Below are 15,037 nucleotides of genomic sequence, written 5' to 3'. Positions count from 1 at the left end.
CCTGACTATTTCTCAATCCCTAAAAGCCCAGTTCCTGTGGGCAGCACTCGATGCGCCTGCCCCTCTCCTTTCCACACTTCAAGGGAAAGACGAGATCTTGCACAAGGTCCCCTGTGTCTGCCTTCCACCAGGGAAGCCTGACATGGAGCCTCTCCGCCTGCTCATCCTGGTTGCCGTCACAGGTAGGAGCCCGTCTTGCCGCTGGCCAGGCCTTCTCTCCTTCCCCTTCTTGAGTATCCAGTGGGTGGGTGGGCGGGCAGCCTTGGGCCCAACTATAAAGGCGGCTGACGTCCTCGGCATGGTCTGCACCCCGCTTTTCCCCACTCTCCCCGCATTCTTCATACTCTCCCTCCCTCCCTGGGAGGAGAACCCACTGTCTGACTCTTCATGCACGTGGGAGTCTGAGGGGCTGCTGGATTCTGGCCACAAAGAAAAGGAAGGAATTCTGATGGTGGTACCTCAGGCACTAGGTAGCAGTTGGGAGAAGTTTGGGGGGGCACCGGTAAGAGCCCTGAAGATGAGGCACCACTGGCCCCGGAGGAATGGCAGGGTGGGAGGGAAGAAAGAGAGGAGGAAAACAACCCGTAGCTGAGGATGTACATCTTGTGCTGACGTGAAGGTCCTCTTGTCCTCAGGCCTGGAAGGGAGATGGGGGGCTGACACCCCAGGTTCTTGCACACAACTACCTCTTTTCATTGGGGTAAGGTGCCTCTTGCTCCCCTAGGGCAACAGGCAAACATGGTGAGCAGAGGGGCTGTCCCAGTCGAGCCCTGCTCCTGAGGCTTCTTAGTGGGGAGTGGTGTGGGGGACGATGGGGGGCTGCCTGGAGGCAGAGGGATGCCCCCTCCCTCTTCCCTCAAGTCTCTCTGCTTCAAAAGGCAGGCCACCTGCCCCCTAATCTTGTCTTCCAAGTCTCTTTTGCCATATGGTTGCAGATGGGGTAAGGGAGGACCAAGAGAGGGGAAGTCGAGGCAGAGGTCTCCGGACGATACCCCCTGCAGCCCCTGCCCTGGCAATAGACCACGCTTTAAGCCTGTCTCCCCCACCCCAAGACGGGTCTCCAAAATAGCAGCCTCATGTCTCCCCCCAAAATAGCTCTGAGATGAGTCTCTCCTGAAAGGGGAACAAAGCCACAGAAATAGGGAAGCTGGGAACTGAAGGTCAGAAGGAGGAGATGGCAGAGCCAGGGCCCGCGTGGGCCACTGCAGAGTGAGCACAAATGGCCAGGGCAGGGAGGTGGGTATCCAGCCCAGACCCGAGGGGGCCACTGGCCCCGCTCCCTTGAGACGGAGAGCCTGGAGGAGAGGTCTTGGTCCCATGTGATAGGGAAAATGGGCGGAAGAGAAACGGAGGGAACTTCAAGGCCAACGTCTCTGGAAATAGGTCCAGAGAGGGACAGTTCTTTAAAAATGCCCAGCAAGTCCAACGGTGTTAAAGCCGGACTGGGGACCTGGGTTTCATGGTGGACTGTGCGCCTTCTCCCAACTTATACAGGAAGCTGAGCTCCTTAAGGGCAAGACTTCTGTCTCCTTGTTCACTGCGCACAGTAGGTGTTCAATAAACGTTTGGTGAATGAGCGAAGAGTGAGTGAATGTCTCCTCCCCAGAGCTGTCCCGAGCCCACAACACCACCGTATTCCAGGGCATGGCAGGCCGGTCCCTGCAGGTCTCCTGCCCCTACAACTCCCTGAAGCACTGGGGCAGACGCAAAGCCTGGTGCCGCCAGCTGGATGAAGAGGGCACGTGCCAGCGGGTCGTCAGCACCCACCGCTCGTGGCTGCTGTCTTTCCTGAAGAGGTGGAATGGGAGCACGGCCATTGTGGATGATGCCCTGGGGGGCACACTCACCATTACGCTGCGGAATCTTCAAGCCCACGACGCCGGCCTCTACCAGTGCCAGAGTCTCTATGGTGATGAGGCCGACACCCTCAGGAAGGTCCTGGTGGAGGTGCTGGCCGGTGAGTGGGTGGCTGACTGCACCTCTAGGCCACCCCTGGGCTGGGACTGTGTCTCCAAGGTCTGGGCACAGGACCGCCCTCTCGACCACCCTGGGGAAACCCACGGTGCAGATCTTGCCCTCCCACTTGAGGGCCCCTGTGGATGGTCGTGCAGGTTACTCACTGCGCAAGGGGACCGCACTCTAGCCCTGGCGCCCCGCTCCAGGCTGCACTCCCTGCATCGCTTACAGGAAGGATTCTGGGCTCTAATTTGCACAAGGCACCCAGTGAGCTGCTTGCACTCCTGCCTCTCCCCATAGCTTTATCCATTCGGCATCCAGTTGGGATGTGAGCACTGTATAGTGGTCCTTAAGGAGTGAGTGGTGGGAGGTTCATTTACTCCCTCACCCAATTATCCAAAGGACCTGAAAACATAAATCAAGCACTGACCTGGTACAGAAAACAAGCCCTACGAAGGGACACTGCCTGTGACCCCGGGTGATGTGCTTCGTCTCTCCAGGCCTCCATTTCCTTATCTTTAAATGGAGATGATGATGTTTGTCCCGCTGCCCCCACAGGGCTCCCAGGGAGTATCAGTGAGGCGACAGAGTTAAAAATGCTTGGGGGTAAGTGACAGCCCACACCCCAGCCTCCTGCTGCTGACTTCCACCCTGCAGACCTGGGATCCTCATGCCAGGTGACACAGGGTGGCAGTGGAGGTCCCCCCCCCGCCCCAGGCTTTGCACACGATGCCCTCCAGGAAAGCCTTCTGCCTGGGTCTCCAGAACACTATGTATCCCAAAGGAGAACAAATCTGGGGGTTCGTGTCCCCTTTCTGACTCTTTCTCTTCTCAAATCCTCCCCTACCACATGGCCCCTTATGATGGAAATGAGCCATTCATCGAAGGTCTAAGGTGGGGAGGGGAGGGGAGACGGTTTGCCCTAGACCCAAACCCCATGGCCACCACTTTTTTACATGCAGAGGTGGCGGTAGGGGCCAAGGAGACACAGATTTTCAGCCCTATTAGGGCCTAAGCCTCAGCCAACTCCCAAGAGGGTGGCAGGAAAATAACATTATTATAATAATACTCCATGGCTGGTGTAGACAGCTTGACAGTTCACACAGAACTTTCAAATACATCCATTCATCCATTTGACCTTCCCAAAGACCCTGTGTGCTGGGGGGGTGGGAGTTGTAGTTTCGGCACTTAGCCATACAGGATGATCTCACTGAATCCTGCAACACTATCACCCCACTTAACAGGTGAGGAGACCGAGGCTCAGAGAGGTTAATGACCTGATCTGCTCCAGGCCAGAGCCTAGGGGGCCTCGTGGCATCCAGATGGGTGCTCCCCACTGTGACTGGCTGCCTCAAGGAGGAGGGGCTAGAAGCTCATAGGCTCTGTCTCCCACAGACCCCCTTGATCACCTGGACCCTGGAGGTCTCTGGATCCCTGAAGAGTCCAAGAGCTTCGAGGATGCCCAGGTGGAACGCAGCATGTCCAGGTACAGAGGTGGGGCAGACTTCCACCCTGCAGAGCCCAGGCATGGGATGGGGGCTGGGGCCCTAGAGCTACAAATCCCAAGGCAATTAGAGCATGAAAATGGGCCTGGAGATGATCTGTCTGAACACCCCTCCGACCAGCCATTACGTGTTGGTGTGGCCCTGCCCGTTGTTAACATGCTGAAATTCTTTTTTTATACATAGCTGCTGCTCCAAGACTCCTGAATGGTCAGCCTCCCATCCCTTCCCTGGCCACCCTTGGACATCCCCACAATTCAGCAATAATAAGGGTTTTAGGACAAAACTGGGACCCCACTCCCATACCTGCTCCTTTGGTAGGATCAGCTCTGGTTGGTTCATTCCCGTGTACTGGTGTTAAAATACTGTTAGTATAACCATGGAGTGCACATGTGCGCGCACACACACACACACACACACCCCAGACTATACTATTATGCACAGCAGGAAACTGCCCAGCAAGGGAAGGTGATGTGTTTAAACGCACTCAGCAGGTAGATCCGTACCTAGAACTCAGGTCTCCTGACTACAGGCTCCCTCAAGCCTCATCCCAGGGATGGTGCTGGGTGGGGAGCTATTCTAAGGCCCCTGAAAGCACCTGGTATCTCCCCGGTCCTTCTCGGTGGGCAGACTCCAGTGTGTAGGCCACCCCAAGGTCTCCCTCATGTCCTCCTTGTGTCTTCAAGGGGTCTCTCAGAAGAGGATATCCCCTTTCCACCCACTCCCATCCTTTTCCTCCTGGCCTGCATGTTTCTGGGCAAGCTTTTAGCAGCCAGTGCTCTCTGGGCTGTGGCCTGGCATGGGCAGAAACTGGGGACGCCCCGGGCCGGTGGGCTGGACTGCAGCCGTGACCCAGGTTACCAGCTCCAGACCCTAACAGGTGAGCTTCCAGAGCGCAGTGGTGGATGGGGGTGGACTGGGCAGGGGTGGCGAGGTGGGGCTCAGAGGGGCTGTGTGAGCACGCGGTCGGTTGCAGGGCAGAGAGACACGTGAGAGAAGACCTGGCATGGGAAGAGAGGCCCCGGGAGAGGTCTGCTGGGACCACCCCGGCCTGCACACCTGCCCCTCAGCCATCAAGACTCATGGTTCTGCTTTGGCGAAAGGTCACCCTGCCCATACCCTGCTTCCCCTGGCCCCTGGAAACAAAGGTGTGTGTGTGTGTGTGTGTGTGTGTGTGTGTGTGTGTGCGGGCACACCTGGGAAGTGGGAAGGACATTCACCAACTTGTAGGCATTGGTTATTAAACACTCTCACAAATAAATCCAAGACTTCTCTTTGGCTACCAGGCTAGGAGAATGAATCTGGACGAGGAAAAGTCAAGAGGTCTGCCTCCTTGGGGCCTTGGGTCTTAGGCTACCTCGTCTCTCTGTTCTCCCCGCCTCCAAACTGCCCATCTTTTGCTTTTCCTCGCTCCCTTCCCTAGATCTAATTGCTGGATCCTGCCTCCTCGTCTGGGATTTCTCTAGCATCCAGGCTGCTGCCCCTCTCCTCCATTTGCCTCCCACCTGTCAGTTCCCGAGGATTATTGCCGCCCACCTCCCCCACCCATCAGTCCATATAACACCCAGCTGACTCATCGACTCGCTTCCCCAGACCTCTGCTTTCAGCGTGTTACTTCCCCTCCAGGGGAACACCCACGGCTGGCCTCATGGAGTGCAGCATACCAGAGCCGGGAACTACTGCTCTGAGCCCCTCACTGCACAGAAGGGAAACTGAGGCTTTCAAGGGAAAGATGTCACCCCAAGTCCCCAGTAGAACCTGGAAGTGCAAATTTCACTTCGTGTTCACGTTGCCCTTCCCTCTAGCTCCATCCTACTCATTTATTTCATGAGAAAATGGATATGTTCTGCGCCAGGTACCATTCTGAGCGCTGGAGACAAGCGAGAACCAAACAGGCAAAGATTCCTGCTCACACAAGGTCCCCGGACCTGGGGGAGGGGAGGGAGACAGACACAAGTCAGTCAGCCAGATGGTATGCTGAAGGGCAAAAGTGCCCAGGAGGAAACGACCAGTGAAGCCGGGCTAGGAGCACTGGGGGTGCACAAGGGACAGGGATGATGTAATTTAGAGGGCAACAGAAGGAACCTGTGCAGGAGAACCACATCAGGGGGAGAGGACCAGGCCAGAGGGACTCATCTCTCCCCGGGCACACACACACCACTGTGGCCCAAGTGAGGGGAGTGGGGACGCAGACTTGCCCAGGGAGGGCTGTGGGGGGAGGAGCCCATCCTCAGGCTTTCTGTCCTGGGCCTCTGGGAGGTGGAAGCCTGGGACCCTCTGTGGCCATGGCCACAAGTGGCAGCTTTGCCCCCCACCGTGGGCTTTCGGATCGTTGGGAAGGACCCCCGATGCAGCCCTCGTGCCCAGCCTCATGTGCACACATCACTCCCCAGAGCCAGTCTTGTCCAGCCCTGCTTGGCTCACTCCCTGCAGATGCTGGGCCGGGCTGTGTGTCCCAGGCCCTTAGACTCAGCCGCATGTGAAGCTTTCTCATCGTGTCCCAGGCACCAGTCTCCTTCCCGCAGACCCGAGGCACTGTCTAGCGGCCAAGATGCGCGGCTCCCCCAACCCTGGCACGAGAACGTGTCTGCAGTTCCCCTGTTCTTGGGAGCTTGGCCTTTTCTCTTTCTTCCTCCCCCACATTGGAGACGTCCCCCTGGGGACTTGGATCACCACTGGGATCCCCTGCCTTGGACTCTCTGGGGTGCACACTGGACTGAAGGGGGGATCAGGTACTTTGCCTCCTACTAAGAAACCCCTCTGAGCCTCAGGGTCCTCACCTAATAAAAACACAGAACAGGGGCACCTGGGTGGCTCGGTCAGTGAAGTGCCTGGCTCTTGATTTCGGCTCAGGTCATGATCTCACGGTCATGACATTGAGGCCCGCATTGGGCTCTGTGCTGGGCATGGAGCCTGCTTAAGATTCTCCGTCTCCCTCTCTCTTTACCCCTTCCCCCTCCTCGGAAATCAATCAATCAAACAAACAAAAAACAAACAAACGAGCAACACTGCTTTGCTGAAGTTTTGTGAGGTTGAAAGAAATACCATTAGTGAAAGTCCCAGGGCCGATGTCTGGTGCAGAATAGGTCCCGAATAAACACTGGCTTCCTCCCTCTTCTCTAATGCCCACCTCCCTGAGGCCAGCATCCTGCCTGGTCTCCTCTGTCCTTTGTGCCCAGCGGTGGACCATTTTAGACACTCAGTCAAATACTGAGGACAGGTCTCGCTTCACAATACTTCTGTGGACTGTTAGTGTCATGACTTACCCGCAAGGAAATCAAAGAAAGCCTGATACGTACTGGCAGGACAGATATAAGCATTTCCACATCACCCACGAGGCTGACCCACCCGTCTGGTTTGCCCAAGACTTTGCTAGTGTATCACCAAAGACCCATGTCTCCCAGGAAAACTCCTAAGTCTGGGCAGACGGGACAACTGGTCACCCTCTCACCACTTCCAGCTTAACGCACTGTCTGGCTTTCTCAGGCTCCTGTTCCCAGTTCCCACTGGCAACTTCCTTGTTCCTGAAGGAAGGAGAGAGCAGAGAGAGGGAAGGAGCAGAGAAGGGAGGGGAGAGGAAGGAGGGAGGGTAGTTTCTTTAGCCCCTTTCTAGGTGTGATGTCTAGGTCAGGCGCTGGCTGCCCCTTCCAGACATCCTCACCTTACCTGCCTTTGTCTCTCTGAGCACCAGTGCTCCCCCTGGAGTCCCAGGTCAGGAGGTGTATCGTCCACGTTCTGTGCAGGGTCCCCACACCCCAGTTCTGCACAGGGGGACATGAATGGGGGCCAGATGTTTCCTGTGCGGGCAGTGGGTTCCTGTCACGGCAAAGGAACCCCAAATTATGAGGCTTGGAGTTTACACATGGCATCTGGCACATCGGCCCATCTTCCTCTCTGGAGAGACAGATAGTAGATAGATACATAGAGAGACTGATAGACAGACTGATAGCTAGGTAGATAGACAGATAGATAGATAGATAGACTAATAGATAGATAGACTAATAGATAGATAGATAGATAGATAGATAGATAGATAGATAGACAGATAGATAGACAGACAGGTAGATAGACTGGTAGATAGATAGATAGATAGATAGATAGATAGATAGACAGATAGATAGATAGATAGACTGATAGATAGATACATAGATAGACAGATAGACTGGTAGGTAGATAGATAGATAGATAGATAGATAGATAGATAGATAGATAGAAAGAAAGATAGATAGATAGATAGATAGATAGATAGATAGATAGATAGATAGATGTTAGGTACTTTTACTCTGGAAGGTAAAGAGATCTTCTCTAGGGAAGGGGGTGGGGGTATAAGCAAATCCCTCAGGAGCTGGTACCCTCTCTGTAGCTTCCAAAGCACACTTGCTATTTGATAACCGTCGAACAAAGCTTGATCAGTGCCCAGACCACACAGAAACGTGAAAATATCCATGGAGAATGATCTCCCCACAGAGAGGATAGTGCATTCGTGAAACAAAAATAATATGCTGTAAAAAAAGTTTGGAGAATAAGAAATCTTGTAAAGTGAAAATGCCAAGGCATAAAAATGTAAAAGGGATGAGAGAAAAAGATGAGGGTACCTTCTGGAAATCAGAACGCAATGGACGAAATGATGGGAAAGGAGAGAGAAAAGTTGTGCAAAGGGGATGAATACATGAGGTTCAATATCCAACTCATTAAGGGGTTCCAGAAAACAGGGGGAAAGAAGAAAATGGAGCATAATTATCAAAGGGTTGATGCAGTTGCCAGAGCTGGAGAGCGTGGGTCCACACCGGCAGGGGCTGGAGGGCACCCAGCACAGTAAATGAAGGCCGGTCCCATCCAGGGCACCACCAGGGTGGGGTCTCTGGGTGTGAGGTCGTGTGGCAGGACTGGACAGTCCCCTGAGGGCTTGGCCGGTGCATTCCTTACAGAATTTAGAACCCAAATGGCCCTTCACCTTCCTCCTTCACAGCTCTGCATTCTCAGATTCTATTTCTGGAAGACCCTGAGGATCATCTGCCTCCCCTGCTTCCCAGTTTCCACCATCCTCCTGTCACCTCATCCTTTAGCTGGGCCCCAGGATCCCAGGTCCCGCCTGTCCTTGGGCTTCTTCTCACCCTGCCTCACCCACCCCTGCCTCCTCTCAGGGTCTCTTCCCAAGCCCGGAAGCAGCCAGGCTTTGGAAAGGCGCCTTATCCCCACCGGTGGAGGGGCCCCCAGTGTCCGCCTCCCACCCCATGGCGGCTGAGAGCCCCACGTGACTGTCCAAGGCAGATGTTTCCTGCTCCCTGGGGAATGCTGCGTCAGTGGCCAGGCCAGCCGCAGAGCTGACATCTCCCTGACCCACCATGGGCCCCAACCTGCTCATGCTGTTGCTGGTGGGACTGGCAGGTAAGGTGACGCGGGTGGGCTCTGGGCCCCATGGGCTCCGCTTGGTGCCCAGGAATAATTGACATCATGGTGGCACCAGCAGCATATATGTAGGGCCCTGAAGGGGGACCTCTAGGCCCCTGTGCCCCTGTGGCAAGTGGGTGGGCTGGAAAGTTCCCCGGGCTCCTGCCCCGCATAACCACATCCCTTCCTTCCCCAGGCCAGGCCTCCACCAGCTTCCCGGAAGTGCTGCAGGCCCCCGTGGGGGGCTCCATTCTGGTGCAGTGCCACTACCGGCTCCAGGACGTCAAGGCTCGGAAGGTGTGGTGCCGGTTCCTGCCCGATGGGTGCCAGCCCCTGGTGTCCTCGGCTGTGGATCGCGGAGCCCCGGCGGGCAGGCGCATGTTTCTCACGGACCTGGGGGGCGGCCTGCTCCAGGTGGAGATGATTACCCTGCGGGAGGAGGACACCGGCGAGTACGGCTGCGTGGTGGAGGGGGCGGCGGGGACCCAGACGTTGCACAGGGTGGCCCTGGTTGTGCTCCCTCCAGGTGAGTCATTCTAGGCTGGCCATTGCCCCTCCCCGCCCCCACCTGCTGCTCTCCGTCCTTGGGAAATGGGGACCCTTGGGGGCGGGGGAGGGGGGAAGGGGGCGGGGCTGGGAATTGGAAGGAGAGAGTTTTGACAGCACCCCGGGGAGCGGAAGCAGAACTGGGTGAGCAGTCAGAGATAAAGGAGCCAGACGGTGGGTCCCTTCCCCCTCCTGCTCTAGCGGGGGTTTCCCGGCTGAAAGATGGCCTTGGCCCGCCTCATCCCGCATTTTCAACATACTTGATGGTTTTTTTTTTTTTTTTCTTAGAAAGGTTTTAAACAAAGTTTTTTTTTTTTTTAATTTTTAAAATGTTTATTTATTTTTGAGAGAGAGAGAGAGAGAGAGAGTGACAGAGCGTGAACAGGGTCGAGAGGCAGAGAGAGAGGGAGACACGGAATCGGAAGCAGGCTCCGGGATCCGAGCTATCAGCGCAGAGCCGGACGCGAGGCTCAAACCCACAAACTGTGAGATCATGCTATGAGCCTAAGGCGGGCGCTTAACTGACTGAGCCACCCAGGCACCCCTTAAGCAAAGTTTTAATTTGGGCATTTATCAACTGGAATTTGTTCTTTAAACCTCCCAGTTTATTACTCCTGCTCTAATGGGTTTGATGGCTTAAAATGACTGAATTCGGATTTTATTGAATTTTATGTCTTCACAGAGCATCTAGGATGCGCCTCACCTACATGCAGGCACATTCGGTACCTGGATTACTTCAACTCCTTTAGTTTTACCCATGAGAAAAGTGTCACTCCTGGTCCCTCCAGGGTTGTCAACCCCTATCCTCGGGAGAGAAAGTACTTTTATATAGGCTGTGGTTTTCTCTCCCAGCCGACAACTTTCTAACGTCTGAGCATTTATTAAAAGAAAATTTTAAAGTAGGAGAAAGAATTTTCCAGAGAAATTGGATGTCGTAAAACAAAAACAATGTTTTGGAGGGAAAACGGCCAGCTTCCTGCTGAAATGGAGCCTGCTCTACCTTTCTCTTAGGAATGATGATGTTTTTTTTGCCTTCACGGCTTCCTTTCTCAAGTAATTTGTGCCCAAGCCCCAAATAAGGAAATGAAGAAAGGCACTTTCCCTGCTCGTGGTTTTTTTCCCCACTTGTTACTTATGAGGACGGACTAAGGTGTCCTTAGAATCCCTCTCATCTCCGGTCCATGATTATTACTTTACATTGTAAAGTGTACATTGTAAAGGACTGTTGGTCCTAGTCTTCTCCTGTCCTCCTCCTTCCTTGGCACCGTAAGGTCTGGTAACTCAAGCCTGTAGGACAAGATGCACTGGGGAGAGGGGCAGGTGCTGGGGACCCGACAGCTGTAGCGTGTGGATGCTCAGGGCTGGCTGGTGGAGCATGGCTTTCAGGGAGGGTGTGGGTGGCTTAAACGGCACTAGGTGGGCAGGACACATGCAGGAAGATGGGAGACACAGCATCTCCAGATCCTGGTTTGGCTTGGTGGGGGGGGGGGGGGGGTGGGGATGGTGAGCCTCTGAGAAGAAGGAAGACCACACCTGCTGAGAGTCTAGAAGGACTGGCCAGGTTCCCAAGACAGATCATCCGGCCCAGAGAAACCAGGCCTGAGTCTGACAGCCAGAGAGGTTGAGCACAGTGGTGTAGGGACAGTAGAAGCCTTGTCACAAAACTGAGTCTGGGGGTCTGAGCAAGGGTCTGAGCAAGGGTCCCTTGGCATTGTTTCACATTAGGGGTGACCCTAGAGTTCTTTAGATCCTGAGGGCAGAGCTTGGGTTGCCCCCCGCCCCCCGCCCGGCTTGCAGGGGGTCACATGGTTGCAGGTAGGTAGAGAAGTCTAGCGGGCTATGCCCCTTTAGAGACCTGTGGATGAGCGACAGGAGCAGGGTTGTCACTGCGGGATAGAGTGGAGAGCCTATGCTGCGGTGGGGTGGGGAGGTGGGCGCAGATTACCCAGTGTGTGGTTCCGCATAGGCTGAGCAGCCCGAGAGGCCAGGGAGAGGCCAGCAGGTGAAGAAGGAAAGCAGGGGCAACAGTTGGTGGTGGAGGGGCAAGAGGGCCCCATCACAACTGGGTAAAGACAGAAAGAATCCACCTCTGATCTCCAGAATGAGGGCCCCTAAGGAATATGCCAAGCCCCCATTTGTGTTTCTTGCTTGGAACCTCTCCTTCCTCGGCCCCCCTCCCCCAGTCCCTTGGACCTCAACAGGCCCGTGACCCTATCCACACTGGGTATGTGCTCATGACTGTTTCCTTCTGACTCAGCTCCTACCCCGAAAGAGGAGGAAGAGAACTATAAGGTTGGGAGTCTGGCTGACGGCCCCTTCTCAGACATCGTGGGCAGTGCCAGCCCTTTGGAACCCAGCCAGGATGAGAAGAGGTACTGACTGAGAAGAGCTGTATTCAGGGTCCGGGAAAAGGCTGGTGGTGGGAAAGGGTGGGAAAGGCTTATTCAGAGCCCCAGGCTAACTCAAAGGGAAACCTCACAGTTCCTTCCACCTCTGGAGAACTTCTGATCAGGCAGGAGGTCAGGCAGACCCTCCTGTCCCATCTCCCCCCCACCCCCAGTTCAGCAATGGCCCCTTTATGCCCGCGGGTCTCCAGCCAGGATAACCTGAAAATGTGTTTCTCTTCTGCCCTGCCTATGCCTGCCCTCCTAATTCCACCCCCAAATCCTCTTCTCCCAACCATGGCTCACCGAGAATTGCACCTTTCTGCTACCGCTCCGGGGCTCCTGGTGAGCAGCTTCCTGCCAAGTTCAGGCTTAAGCTCCCCTATCCCTTTGTATCCTTCAGCATCCCCTTGATCTGGGGCGCTGCGCTCCTGCTGGGCTTGCTGGTGGCAGCAGCCGTGCTATTCGCTGTGATGGCCAAAAGGAAAGGTAGGTAGCAGTCTACCTGCACACCCCAGCACAGCCCCTGCTGGTCCTGAACCAGCCAGTCTTGTAGACAATGTCGGGAGTCTAGTTCTGCTTCCCCTATAGATGGGCTTGTCTGGGCTTTAGGGGGGCCCCCAGGCCCTAGAAGTCCCCAGTTGAGGGGTGGATGGGAGGAAGGAGACTCAGTGAGAGCCAGCCTGGGGACAGACAGGAATTGGACAGGGTGGACCAGTGGAATAGAGACAGGTGACTGGAGATGGTGGGGGAAGGGTCTCAGGAGACTGGCTGAATGTTGAGGTGGGTTGGAGGAAGCTGGAAGCAGTAAGTGGGTGGGTGGGGTCTCCTGGCAGGCGGGGGTGTAGCTGGTGTCCCGTGGGAGTAGACTGGAGAGTCTGGACTAGGAAAGAGGCTTCTGAAGGGAGTGAGGAATGGGCACTGAGCCAATACAGGAAGGAGACTGTGCTGCCGTCCTCTGTCCTCCCAGGGACCAGGCTTGGTGTCTGTGGCCAATCTCAGAGCAGCAGAGTTTCAGGCAAGGTAAGAGGCATCTGTGGGCCCCCAGCCAAATTCCGCAGACCTTCCGTCTGCGCGGCTCGCTGAGAGGTCCCAGGATGAGGGGGTGGTGAAAGACTGGGACCCAGTCAGAGTCCAAACCCTCTTCCTTAATGCTGTGAACTTGGTGCCAGTGGTCTTCTGCCTTCCTACCTTGGTATTTCACCCTCCCAGATTTGGGGAGAAACTTGGGGCTTGAAAATCTTCAAAGTGAAGCCTTCTTGCCCACGGACATCCTCAGGATTTGAGAGACAGATCCAGTGTGGTCCTGGACTTCCCCGCAGAGGGAACTGGGGCAGAAGAAGGCATACTCTCTGCCTCATTTGTCTGCTTTTGTTACAGGCCTCCTCCTCAGTGGTCCACCACATCAGTGACTCTGGCCTTGGAGTTGATTTTCCATCGGACATACCGTATGCTAGGCTCGACTCGCCACCTTCCTTTGACAATACCACCTATAGCAGCCTACCTTTTGATCCCCCATCAGAGGACTCTCCATCCCCAGCCCAATCCTCATCGCCTCCTCTGCCTCCTAAAGTCCTGATGTACTCTAAGCCTGTGACATATGCCACAGTTATCTTTCCTGGAAGGGACAAGGGTGGAGGGGCCACCTGTGAGCCAACCCAAGATCCACTGACTAGCCAAACGGCACCCAGCTAAGCTGTTCATCATACTATTACCACAGAGACCATCCCCAGAGTTCTATGCATCCAGCCAGCCAGCCCATACCCTAGATCCTTAGTATATCAGAACAGCTAGGGACTTTAGGATCTAATCTAACATCTTGACTTTTCTGATGTGGAAAGTGATACTTATATGTGATTGAGATATGCTAGGAATGAACCCCCCATGCTGGTTCCTCTGCCCTTAAACCACTGAGGTAAATAAACTCTGAATGATAATATATGAGCTCTTGATAGTTGACGGGGAAAGAAAGGGCCTGAGTTTGACTATTCACATGGCCTGGGAACTCTAAAGATTCTAGTCCAGAGTTTGTGCTATGATTTCCTGCCTGTCCTGCCAGTGAGGGCATGGTTTCATTCCTGGTCAGAATTCCGGGATGCAGTCTGATTCAAGGGGCACCAAGAAGGCATCTTCGAATGTATTTCCTGCCTTTCTCAAGATACCTGAAAGTACAGATCCATTAGCTTGAGTCTAGAAATCTCTTCTGCCTTCTGCTCTGCACCTTGTAAACAAGTGGTACCTTATGACGTGATGACATAAGATGGGAGGAAGGGGATAATGATAAATTAAGACTCAGGACAGATGGGGTGGGAAAGATGGAGCTGAGGAGTAAGATCAGAAACTGAAATAAATCCCAAGTCTGTTCCTTGACAGCACAAAGGATTTCCAAGCACCAGGAGATAAGAGACCTTTGCAGACATGTTTTATCAGAGCTGGCTCTCTCTCAGCTGGGTGGACATCTGGTAGCACTGTTCCCTTTGGCCTGAAATTTGGGGCCTGGGAAGAGCCTGGTGGAGAAAAAGCATGGCATGGGAAGAAGGGGAATGAGTGGTAAAGGTGTGGCCGTTGTTAAGTGTACATGAAAACTAGTCCAGGCTGGGGGTGGAAGGGCCTTTAAGGTCTCTGCCAGGATTTCTTCTGAAACTGTTCAATTTGGAAATATTTGCCCATATTGAGATGAGAGACAGGTGGGGAGGATGAGGTGCTTGGGAACCAAATCTTCTTATAATCATGGAGAGTTAGGCATAAAGAGGTTGTCACCATCGGAGGGGCCCGGAATTCGGTATAGGTACCTGAGGAGAGGGGACAGGCAGGGCCTGGCTCCAGCTGAGGAAGTCTAGTGATGCTATTTTCAGGGAGCTCTGGCAGGATATTTGGAGCTTCCCCTGATAGTCTCAACCTGTGACAGAACCTAAATTTACTTCCATCCCATGTGGAGGCAGCAGCTGCCCACCAATCAACTAAGCCCTCACTTTCCCTGGATAAGATGCTGGTGGGGGGGGGGGAGGGGTTGCCTGCTGTGGAGGAGGGGTGGTCAGGGTGGGGAGAGAATACAGGGGAAGGTCAGGATAAAGTCTAAAAAGAAGGCCTGTGGGAAAAACCCTGGTCTGAACATAGTGTGAACTTTTTGGAGCCTGACAGAAGTAAATGTATATTTAACAACACAAAGGAAAATACTAAGATCCATTGGCTGGTAGAGAAAACAGAGGAGAAGGGGAAATATATGAATTCCATCATTGCTTATGGTAGAAGTCTATG

The 15,037-nt window shown here is 54.3% G+C and overlaps 2 protein-coding genes across 3 annotated transcripts; both read left to right on the top strand.

Moving 5' to 3' along the window:
- Positions 1–4,724, top strand: TREM2 (triggering receptor expressed on myeloid cells 2). Of its 2 annotated transcripts, XM_060615454.3 has the most exons (5): positions 1–182; positions 1,607–1,957; positions 3,352–3,442; positions 4,145–4,338; positions 4,435–4,537. In XM_060615454.3, the coding sequence occupies exons 1-5, from the start codon at positions 143–145 to the stop codon at positions 4,449–4,451; spliced, it is 693 nt and encodes a 230-aa protein (XP_060471437.3). In that variant the 5' UTR covers positions 1–142; the 3' UTR covers positions 4,452–4,537. The 2 variants fall into 2 exon arrangements, with proteins under 2 accessions (XP_060471437.3, XP_060471438.3); XM_060615455.3 differs by lacking the exon at positions 4,145–4,338 and having other exon boundaries at positions 4,435–4,724.
- Positions 4,725–8,324: 3,600 nt separating this feature from the next.
- Positions 8,325–13,742, top strand: TREML1 (triggering receptor expressed on myeloid cells like 1). Its single transcript, XM_060615452.3, has 6 exons — positions 8,325–8,846; positions 9,046–9,375; positions 11,653–11,767; positions 12,183–12,268; positions 12,750–12,802; positions 13,160–13,742. Exons 1-6 carry the CDS (start codon positions 8,804–8,806, stop codon positions 13,472–13,474), a joined length of 942 nt encoding a protein of 313 aa, XP_060471435.1. The 5' UTR covers positions 8,325–8,803; the 3' UTR covers positions 13,475–13,742.
- The last annotated feature ends 1,295 nt before the right edge of the window (positions 13,743–15,037 follow it).

This window comes from Panthera onca, chromosome B2 (genome assembly GCF_046562875.1).
Source record: "Panthera onca isolate mPanOnc1 chromosome B2, mPanOnc1 haplotype 2, whole genome shotgun sequence".
NCBI classification, from domain to species: domain Eukaryota; kingdom Metazoa; phylum Chordata; class Mammalia; order Carnivora; family Felidae; genus Panthera; species Panthera onca.
This window is presented reverse-complemented; position numbering and strand designations above follow the sequence as displayed.

Bases quoted from the DNA above. Each gene is read 5' to 3' on its own strand.
- TREM2 (XM_060615455.3), top strand. From the start codon at position 143: ATGGAGCCTCTCCGCCTGCTCATCCTGGTTGCCGTCACAG. The intron at 1,958-3,351 runs GTGAGTGGGTGG...TGTCTCCCACAG, and splicing joins CCTGGTGGAGGTGCTGGCCG to ACCCCCTTGATCACCTGGAC. The intron at 3,443-4,434 runs GTACAGAGGTGG...GGTCGGTTGCAG, and splicing joins GTGGAACGCAGCATGTCCAG to GGCAGAGAGACACGTGAGAG.
- TREML1 (XM_060615452.3), top strand. From the start codon at position 8,804: ATGGGCCCCAACCTGCTCATGCTGTTGCTGGTGGGACTGGCAG. The intron at 8,847-9,045 runs GTAAGGTGACGC...TTCCTTCCCCAG, and splicing joins GTTGCTGGTGGGACTGGCAG to GCCAGGCCTCCACCAGCTTC. The intron at 9,376-11,652 runs GTGAGTCATTCT...CTTCTGACTCAG, and splicing joins CCTGGTTGTGCTCCCTCCAG to CTCCTACCCCGAAAGAGGAG.